This window comes from Populus nigra, chromosome 2 (genome assembly GCF_951802175.1).
Source record: "Populus nigra chromosome 2, ddPopNigr1.1, whole genome shotgun sequence".
Taxonomy (NCBI): domain Eukaryota; kingdom Viridiplantae; phylum Streptophyta; class Magnoliopsida; order Malpighiales; family Salicaceae; genus Populus; species Populus nigra.
In genome coordinates this window covers 39,584,068-39,594,758 of record NC_084853.1, presented here as the reverse complement: position 1 = coordinate 39,594,758, position 10,691 = coordinate 39,584,068, and the positions used below count along the sequence as shown (strand labels likewise).

Here is a 10,691-nt window from a genome sequence, read left to right as displayed (position 1 = left end):
AAAAGAAGAAGATGAAGATGAAGAATGGTCATAACTCGTTACTTGATTAAAAGATTAAAAAAGATGTGAGATTCGTTTTATTTAAATTTTTTATATATTATCTTATTTTATTTTAAAAAATTATTCACGAGAATATAAAATATAATTTTTTAAACATGAAGATAAAATGAACAATTAAATTATAGAAGAGTAATGAAATTTTCCCTATTCTAATTTCAAAATTACCATCAAGGGAAATAAAGACAAGCAACCAGAGAGCAGGTAATCTGTCTGTAAAAAAAAGATTAAATTTCAATAACCTTAGTTAATACAAAATTCTAACCTCAACTAGAACTAATTCACACTGCTCAAACTTGAAGCTCAGCTAATCCTAGGGACCTAAAGGATTGGCAACAAAGAAATGTGTACTGACCAAGATAAGAACCCATTCTTAGGGAGGAAAAAGAGGAAACGAATTAAAAAACTAGCTCTTCTGGCAGCTCTAGAGACTTTTTTGTACAATAAGAGAGAGCTCCTTCCTTCAGGAGAGGTGTATATGTGCGCCATGTTTGTGTTTGATTCATATTGCTTTGGCCCCAGAGCTGCCTCAGGATAACTTCAGGCCGATTTCCCTTCAATACTGATACCTGTATCAGAAGCAGAAGCTGCTACATGTGTTTCGACTGGAGAGGATAGTGCAAGAAGGCGTCCTCTTTGGGCACGGGGTGGAAGATGTTTTGCAGGTTTTCTAGATCCTACAGCCCAGGGCAGAAAAACCCCTGTACCACCATTGGGCATTCTTTTGGGACTCAAGACCATAGGGCGCATTGGAGCGAGCATGACCACTGGAGAACTAAGAACTCCCCAGTTAGGAGGCATTGAATCCAGTGGCTCATAGCCATCAAGAGCTCCATTAGGCACTGGATATGGGCTCGGGATGCTAGGTTGCCATAGGGTCATGGCACCGTTCATGGGACTGGTTGGTGGTGACTGCCCTTGTTTGGATTCAGGACGCACTCTGAAGAAAGTTATGCTGGCCCTTTGGTTTGAAGACGGGCACATGGCATGTCCGGCCATGTCAGCACTGTTTCCCCTCATCACTAAAAGAGACCTGCAATAATTCCAAAATCATTTCACGATCCAAACTTGTCCGTTGGCACATACTGATGGAAATTGACGACTCTCTAAGAAAATTTAGGTTAACATATTTCAGACAATGCAAGCTAACTTTTGTAGGATTGCAGCAAGACACTCATGCTTTCCAGTCTAACAAAATTGTTGTCACGAAATGAACACACAGTAGAAAGTAAAGAGATGATTGAGGCAGAGGTCACAGATGGACTTTGTGAGATGCATTGAGATTTGAGAGCATTTACATAACTTCAGCCTGTCAGGCTATAGAAAGCCTGGTTACAAGATTAATGCCGCCTCCTTCTCTCAATGAAGTCAGTGTTACTAAGAAAACTTAGAAAGGCCGAGACTTCTTCAGTTTCTAAGATTCACATTCAAGAGCGTAATTTGAATGGATAATCAACACAATTTCAGAAAAGGAAACACGTGTTGTTTTGAACTGGCATGTTTTTTAATGAGTAGAAATGACAGTATATTTCCAGAAACCAGAAGCATATAAACCACAATAAAGTTAGGTGATGCCATGTGTTGTAGGGTAAGAAGAAGAAAAGCACCAGCATCATTATGTAGCTCCAATGCAAGGTTGTTCTTTCAAGAGAGTTTTTTGGAGTGGATTTTTTTATGAAGTTATGTTTTATCAGAAATGGGACTCCTGAATTTCTATAGTATGAACACGAGCCTAATCACTCTGAAACTAACAAATATCTATGTACTCTTTGCACAAGTTTTGAAGGCCTACATACCCTTTATTCAGAAAGAGGGAGAGCGATCCTCTATAATTACCATCACTATCACTCCCGAGAATACGCCCAAAGGCCATTGTTGATTCTGAGAGGATAAGAGTAGAGATTGGTTGGTCTAGATGAGGTGGCTTCAGAAAAGGTTGTGAATATTCCTCCTGCACCAAAAAAAGCATATATTATTCGACTTGCTTTCCCAGTATAATCTCTATACAGAGACAACGTGATGATTCAGAACAAGATAGAATGCCTACCTCATCAAAGAAATGGATGATGCATCCATTAGGTTTTTTATACTCTGGAATTAATTGCCATTGAACCAGGTGATCAATGACACCTTGGAGAAGAGCTGGAATTGGCTCTATATTGCCTATGAAAATTAAAACCGCAGTTATAGGTTGCTCCAATATAATTTTGCTGCGCAATTAAGAAAAGTTAATATCTTACTTGATGGGTTGTTACTTGCCGCTTCCTCTTTTATATGTCCAAAAATTGGAACCCCAAGCTGAATCAGCTCCCTCTTGTTTCCCTTCACCTGCTTGTTGAATAAAATAAAAGTCTCGCCTGTATCCAGTCGTCATGAAGATTCACTTAGTAATAGACAAAAATCTTGGCTGTTAGCAAGGACAAGCTTTTCCATATTCAAAATGCGTGTTTAACCAACTTTGACATGTGCATTTAAGAGAGTTAGCTATCCCATTCCGGCGATTAGATCAAAGATCAAATGACCGCTAACTCACGGCAGTTAATGGTGTAAGAGAATTTTCGTGAAAATTAAAAACGGTCCTAGCGTACGTCCTTAGGGCACATTCTATTAAAAAACTGAACGCAGCTACATTTTATAGATAGAAGTAGCAAGAAGAGAGAGGTCACCTGAGAGTTCACCGTTCTGGCCAGCAACCCGGAGTTCGTTGACGAAATCAGTCAACTTAGACAGCTCAGAATCAGTGAATATTGACTCGTATAACTTCAAACCTTTCACAACATTCACCTGCCAGGTGTAACATCTCTCAATCAATAACAGCCGGCTGCATTTTTATTTTTGAAAATTCCAGCTTCTCTAAGGAAACAATTTTTTTTGTTTTCTAAATTTTGAAAGAAAGAACTCGCCGTATGCCCTTTGACATGCTCCTTGGCTGTGAATCCTTTTGTCAGCTTGATTTGAGTAGGACGTAAGCCGCAGTCTTCATGGTTGGCACATATGTCATCGTTATTCTCACTAGCAGGCTTCACTTCTTGAGATCCTGCATTCCCAATCCAACAACAAGAAAATTAAAATGGACTTTAGATAAATAAATAAATATATATATTTTTGCATTAAATATCTAATCAATGATGTTATTAAACTATATCACCCCCCCCCCCTCCCCCCAAACTCCTTTTTTCCGCTCCTTCATTTATTAAGGCCAGCATCAAAATTAAATTAGTAAAGGTTGAATTTTGGTTCAACGCTCCCCAATTCCATCCACCATTTAATTCTGCAAGTCCAGACACGCAATTGGGTAGAGCCCACATAAGACATCGTAAAAATAGGTCAAAAATAAATAAATTTAATAGCTCCACCTGTGTAAACGAAGAGCAAATTGCTTTTTCCACCTCTAAATTTAATAATCAAGTGATATACTTCAATTGTTTGCTCTTACCACCGACAGAGACACCATGCATTTATTAATTTATACCTTCATTTCTTAACCAGCTACTATTTAATTAATGTTCACTTCGCTCTCTTGTTTACTAGTAATTAAGCAATCGATTTCACGCTCCTCCCTTCAAGACTTCAGACTTCAGACCATGTGGGTTTTTATCACGGACCACCTTTTTCCTTCCCCGACGGCTGGACAAACTCTCTAGATTTCGTGACAAAGCTGTCACTGTCCAAAATTGTTCTAAACCCTACCATATAACCAAACAAATCTGCTACCAGAGAAGCAAAATAAATAAATAACTAAATAAAAAGTAAAATAAGAGTGCCGCACTATGGGAGATTCGAATCTCCATCATCTAGGCTGCCCCAACCATATTTTAAAAAACCAAGTCCAATCAGGTGGTTCTGAGCTTAAGAAAAAAAAAGAGGTGAAAACAGTAAAAATAACAGTTGACTATTTATTTTTTACAAAAATAACATCCCTTTGCTTTATAAAAAAAAATGGATCGATCCAGATGATCTAATTTTTGACCCAGGTCTTAGACTCGGATGATTATCGGGACAGATTTAAAAATTATGGCTTAAAAACCACATGCTCATTGGATGGCCCATCCCATGAAATTGGAGTTGGACCGGCAACTCGGAATATCATCAAATACAGTTACAGCTAACAAACTCCCCAGAAAAATTTGTCAAGGAAAACTCTCAACAACCCAACAATAATAGCAGGTACGCACGCACGGAGTCATGCATGACGTCAACTAAAAAAAGATCAGACGGTCACCATCAGCCGCCGCCTGCAATAAATCATTGCACGCATCTCCAGGAAAGGCCAGTTCATCAAGCGTAAGGTTATTCGCTACTCCCAAAACTAACTGTAACTTCGGCTGCAGGGAAGCCTTTCCCCCCTCATTGGAATACTCAATTCAATACAAACCCCACTAAAACCTCGAGAGAATATCAATCACGTCATAATATATAATATTTTTTCCTGAAAAACAAATAAATAAATAAATAACTGGAGTATTTGATATTTAATTTTTCTTTTTCCTTTACCCTGTACTTCAAATCAAAACATGTCAAGCGTGGCCAAAAATCAAAACGGAATTTTGTTAAATTCAAAAGTCATAGAAAGTAGTAGAACAGGGAAAGGGCGGGTTTGAATCTCGGATCTGATGCAGAAAAACATGCTTGTTTTTAGGTGTTCGGTGGTGCAGGTAGTTTTTTTAAAGTGTTATTTATTTAAAAATATATTATAATAATATTTTTTATTTTTTAAAATTTATTTCCAACAGCGACATATTAAAATAATAAAAAATAAAAAACAATTAATTAAATTCTATTTGGACCCAAGACGAGGATTTATATTCTTGATAAAACAGAGAAAAATAAAAACAAAAATCAAATAGAAACTTGTTCTTTTATTAAAAAAGAATGTAAAAAAATTGCCATTGACCATCACTCTCCATTTTTTTATAATTATAAAAAAGAATCAAGTTTTATAATCTTTTTTCGCCCGTACTCCGAGCAACCAAAACAAGCTGGCTGATTTCAATTATGAACACTTTTTACTGGTAATTAAACAAGAAAATGATTAGTACATAAAAAATGAATTTGCGCTGGCGCATCGTTGAAGTTGCCATTAAAAAACGAAAAACAAACAAAAAGATTTGTTTATTTAAACAAACAGAAAATATATAAGAATCCGATTTTCTGTCAGTTTCCACTATTATCAGCCGATTCTCCCTCGAAATTCCCGAGGACAATTACCAAATCGATAAAAACAGGGGAGATAAAAGGAAATTCATTTGGTTGAATATACGATAGAGAGAGAGAATAAGAAAACAAGAAGGTAAATTTGGGAGATGAAAAGATTAGATTATACTTACCTGAATCAGTAATATCACTATCAGGTGAATCCTCCTCCTCTTCCTGAGCAACATGACCATTTTCCACGCTTATTTTTACTTTCTCATCGCTGAATTTATCAGTCTCCACGTTTCCGAATGATGCTGCTTCCAGTTTTGTCTCGGCCACTCGCTTTAGCTCCAAAGCCACGTCTGCAATGGAGTGGTACTTCTGCATCTGGAGCACAGGGATCCAGTTAAGCCTCCTCCCATGAATGGCCGCGAACACCGCCTCGTACTCGGATCCTGCATCCATCTGTGCCAGGTGGCTACACAGAGCATCGATTATGGCGTTAGCCGCTGCGAATTCCCCACGAAACCAGGCAAGAATAGCGTCCTTGGCAATCGTGTCCGCCATCATCATCGGCACCGGCACCACTGGTGGAGTACCTTGATGATCCGTCGGCGATACTGCTCCTGCAGCCATTAGCTCCGCTGGTGTTTTTAACTAGATAGTATATAAAGAAACAATCGTTTCCTTTTAAATCTACCAACAATCGGATTTTATGAAGAGTCTGCCGGCAGAGATATCGGTGATGGTGAGTATATATCGGGTTGGCAGAATAAGATGGAGAAAGGGAGAGGGGCAGGTGAGAGAGAGGGCTGTCTCGCGTGTAGGGGTAGGCTTTTCGGGGCGGACCTGTGACTTTTTTATCATAAAGGATGGTTCGTGCCAACTCCGTGCGTGTGGGGATACGTTTGTGTGACGTGGCATAATTACAATGAATGTTACTAGGAGTTCTGGTTTGATAGTTGAAAGTGTATTTTGACAAGCACTGGAAATAAAATTACTTCTTCTTTTCACCATTCGTTTTTTTTTTTTTCCACCGGTTTACATAATAATCGATAATTTAATACTAAATCTCTTTTTAAACCATTTTTAAAAATGTATTATTATATGATAACACTGTTCCGAACATATTTGTTAAATTATAAAATAAACTTTATTCATACGTCTTTACTATTTACTATGAATTTCTTTTATTATCTTCAATCACTCAACTCTTCTATTTTTTCTATTTAAAATAAAAAATAAAAATTCAAGTTGATAATTAGAAATCAAATTATAAAATATTTTATTGCAGCCACTTTAACAACAATGAAAATAATACGATGAGCCATATAATTACTAAGATGATGGTCACCGAAAATTTATATGGTCGTTAATTTTAGAGCCTGTAAGATTACTCGAAGTATACGCAAACTGACCCGAATATCAACATTAATCTAAAAAAAATACAAGAATTATATTTACATTGAAAGTTTAGATCATGATAAAAATTTAATCTTTCTACTTTATTTTAAGTTCGTGTATAATATTGTTGTAACTGTGTTTTCACTTTTGTTCTCTTTAATTTAATTGAAGTAAATTTATTTCTATTTTATTTTAATTTCTTGTATAACATTGTTGAACTGTATTTTCACTTTTGTTCGCTGAAGTAAATTTATTTTAAGCTTGAACCTAATTCTAAGTTTGACTTAGACTGAATTTATTGATTCTTACTTGTCGTCTTTTCTGATTTATTTGAAATGAAAATGGGGTTGGAGTGAGAGATATTTAATTATGTTTCTAGTTTTTTTTTCATCTGGGTTGGAATATTTTTAATTTTAGGAATTATCTGTCAATTGATCATGTTTATTACTTAAAAAAAAGTCACGATTGTCCTTAATTAATTGTCAATAATTCAAAATAAATATTCTCAAATAATAATTATAGCCAAATAATTTATTTATTGTCGTTTATTAAGTTATGATAATCATCCAACAATTCTCATACATATTTCTTATCAAGGCACCGTTTTATTTCTGTGTTTAGATGTATTTAATGAAAAATACTATAATACAATAATGTTAAAAAGCAGGAAATTTTTAAAAATATTTTAAAATATAAATCACTTTTATAAAATACATTACATCATAATATATAGGGATGATCATTTTCGATTCGGTTCGGTTTTTATTAAAAAAGAATAATCAAATAAAAAAAATTAGAAAAAAAAACCAAAACCGGTTTAAACCGACCGGTTTCGGCTCGGTTTTTTAGAACAAAAACTGGTTCAGACCGTTTTGACTCGGTTTTTCGGTTAGGCTTGGTTATTTCAGTTTGGCTTCGGTTTGATTTTTTTTATTTCTGGCTTATAAAACCAAAACCGAACCGAATCAGTCGGTTTTTTCAAAATTCTAATTGGTTTTTTTTCACAGTCTGGTTTTTTTGGTTATTTTTTTTCCAGTTTAATCGGTTTTTCAGTTTTTTTCTCACCCATAATAATATCTAACATAAATAAAGAGATCAATTGCAAATAAACAAACAAAAAAAAAGTTACAACCATTATCGAATAATTTTCAGTTATTTAATATAAACTCAGCAAGTAAAAATCATAATTAAATCATTTATAAACAAACCATAACAAACAGAAAAACTAACTCCAAAATTGTGAATAGAAAAAAAAAAACGATAACTTGCTTCTCCTAACAACTGGCTTCAGATCTCATTAATACGTGGCAACCATTTTGTTCTTTTTTCGAGTTCAATTTAAACTAACTTATTAAACAAGTATCGGGTTCATGGATGGAAATTCTAGACCGTTAATTCCCGATTAGTGCACTTGACCCTTAATTAATCTTTTATTAACATCTTAAACGTAGTGAAAATTATCTCTTTGAATGTTTACATGGAATCATCAATTAATAAAGTATGACATTACCATGTTGCAATTAAATCTGCATGTTCGTCTTTGTAATAATTATGGATAGCTAAATCAAGGATTAATTCTTCGCCGCACAACAATTCACGTGAAGAAAGCAAGCTTTTTTTATTATTATTATTATTATTATTATTAATGTGGATGGTTGGATTAACTTTTGTATATTTTATTTATTTTTATAAATTTTAAAATTAATAATTATATAAGGCTCTAATAATTTAAAAAGAATCAAATTTATAATTATTAAAAAATAAATTTTAAAATTAATTAATTGAGATATGAGAGTTAAACAAACCCATTTTTGTCACTGGACAGGAGAAAGCAGGCATTGCAAACATGGAAAGCGTGGTAGATGCCATTCCCATGTGGGACCTCAAGAAACATCATCGATGGAGGATCGTTGTGGTGGAGGGCTCCATTCCTCCTCTATTGTTGGCTCATAGACGAGCTAGGGAAGGTGTGTTGAGGGTCACATCAAATAAAACAAGAGCGGGTTGGTGCGTGCGGGTTGGCTTGGTCTCGTGTGATCTGTAGTGCCCACTATTAGGGCATTTGCACACAACAGGACAGTATCTTTACCACCTTCCCAAAAGACACCCCCGGTCCGAAAAGACGTTGTCCGAGGGCCTAAAAGCCACTCCTCTCTCTCTCTCTCTCTCTCTCTCTCTCTCTCTCTCTCTCTCTCTCTCTCTCTCTCGTGGAGTAATTAATCTTTATTCCACTTTTTTTTAATTTAAAGAAGGGGTTTAAAAGATTTTTGCTGTCTTATTCCAAAGTTTTGCACAAAGGCAAAGGGGACGCTATAAATTAATCTTACGTTGTCAATCACTCCCACTTTTGTTTTGTTCTCCTGCATCGCATGACATTTAATTAGTTTATGCTATACATGATGTTATATAATAACAGCAGCTAGATGCCGGTTCACTATTCTAAAAATGCTCGGGTCTTCCTTTTGGGTTTTAAATAACTTGATAATTAATTCAGATTAATTTTAGTATTTAGCGTTGAGAATTGAGTCTTAACTGGAATTCAATCTCTAAATATGCTACAAGAATAAATCATAGATCAAGTTTTAATGTTAAAAATAGTTTTTTTAAAATATCTCTTTTTTAAAGATATTTAAAGAAATAAAATAAAAGTAACGAGAATAATTTAGGAAACAAAATAAATTATATTTTATCTTATTTATATATTTAAATTCAATTTGTTTATCAACTGAATTCAAATAAAGCGCTACCATTGAATTTAATTATATATAACTATAGTAAAGAATTAATTTAAAATAACTTATAAATACAAGCATCTCTCTAGTAAATTTATCGAACAAATCAAGTTTACTTAGGAAGATGAATAAATTCAAAGAGAGAAACTTTTATTTTTTTAGTTTAATGTGGGTGTTCGGGTTAGTTTGCGCGTATCTCAACTAATTTCACGGGCCCTGAAATTAACGATCATGAAAGCTTTCAATGGTCATTATATAAGTAATTACAGGACTCGAACCTGAGACTACAGAGGAAGCAAACCTCTTGATTTCAAGTTTTTATTACAGGTCACCACCTAGATGGTCGAGAAAAACTTATTTTCACGAACATGGGTACATTCATTTGTAATTACATGTACATATTTTATTTTATTTTCGTATTTGGAGGCATCATAATAAAGTAAAGAGGTGGCCCTTGAATATTGCAAGTTTCAAGATTATAATCCAACTCGTTATCATAACATTTACGACAATGCTACAGGCTTCCATTTTCCAGCGGTTTTCAAAATGACAGCATGCCATAGAATATTAAAAAAAAAAAAACAGAAAGCAGAGGGCATATATTCTCTCAAGAAGGGATCAAACGATGCTTTTGGGCATAAACATCTCCTCCCTTCATGTGTCTGCACGGAAGTTTAAAAGAAAAGGAAAATTTCTCGTTTTTTACAAAGGTGGCAAAGGCATCCGTGAGAGGATAGAGAGTACTCCCTTCCTTGGATTTACTTTAGCTTTGTTAGATGACAACCAGAATCAAATTAGAGAGAGGGAGGGAGGGAGGGAGAGCGCGGGGGGTCTAGTGGCTAGTTTGGAAGCGACAAGCAAGCCAAGCTGACCTTTAAGATAGTGGGACCCGCATAAAGAAAGGCCCTGATTCCATTACCATTTTAAAGCAAAAGTCAAGGATGCAATGCAAGCACACGAGAGGCCCATGCTAAAGGCTCCCCTTAAAAGTGAGCCAGACGGATGGAGATTATCCCGCGACTCTCGTCCATGAGTTTCTTTCTTTTTTTCCTTTTTGTGCAAAATAGCGCTGCTGAAAAAAAAAATGTTAATTAATTGCGTTGCTCTTAGTTTTATTTATATTGGGTAAATATTTTTTAGACTTTCTATGTTTATATTCAGAGTGTTTATTTCACCTACATTATTTTATATAAAAACTGATTGATAAAAAATATTTTACTATCAATGTTTAAATTTAATTTATTTATTAAAAATTATTTTAAATTTATAAAGTTCTGTTAAATATTTTATAATTAATAATTCACTTACAATATCATTCATCTATTTTAATCACCACTATTATTATTATTATTTTTACTGTAT

At 34.6% G+C, this 10,691-nt stretch overlaps 1 protein-coding gene across 1 annotated transcript; it reads right to left on the bottom strand.

The window, feature by feature from the left end:
• Positions 1-267: 267 nt before the first annotated feature.
• LOC133682463 (RNA demethylase ALKBH10B-like) lies at positions 268-6,039 on the bottom strand. Its single transcript, XM_062105805.1, has 7 exons — positions 5,385-6,039; positions 2,961-3,094; positions 2,724-2,841; positions 2,298-2,414; positions 2,105-2,220; positions 1,854-2,008; positions 268-1,090 (listed from the first exon to the last, which is right to left on the bottom strand). The coding sequence occupies exons 1-7, from the start codon at positions 5,827-5,829 to the stop codon at positions 598-600; spliced, it is 1,578 nt and encodes a 525-aa protein (XP_061961789.1). The 5' UTR covers positions 5,830-6,039; the 3' UTR covers positions 268-597.
• Between the last annotated feature and the right edge of the window lie 4,652 nt (positions 6,040-10,691).

Excerpts from the sequence above, each read along its gene's own strand:
- LOC133682463 (XM_062105805.1), bottom strand. The coding sequence starts at position 5,829 with ATGGCTGCAGGAGCAGTATCGCCGACGGATCATCAAGGTACTCCACCA. Across the intron at positions 2,842-2,960 it reads AGCATGTCAAAGGGCATACG|GTGAATGTTGTGAAAGGTTT; the intron begins GCGAGTTCTTTC and ends TACACCTGGCAG. Across the intron at positions 1,091-1,853 it reads TCCCTCTTTCTGAATAAAGG|GTCTCTTTTAGTGATGAGGG; the intron begins GTATGTAGGCCT and ends GAATTATTGCAG.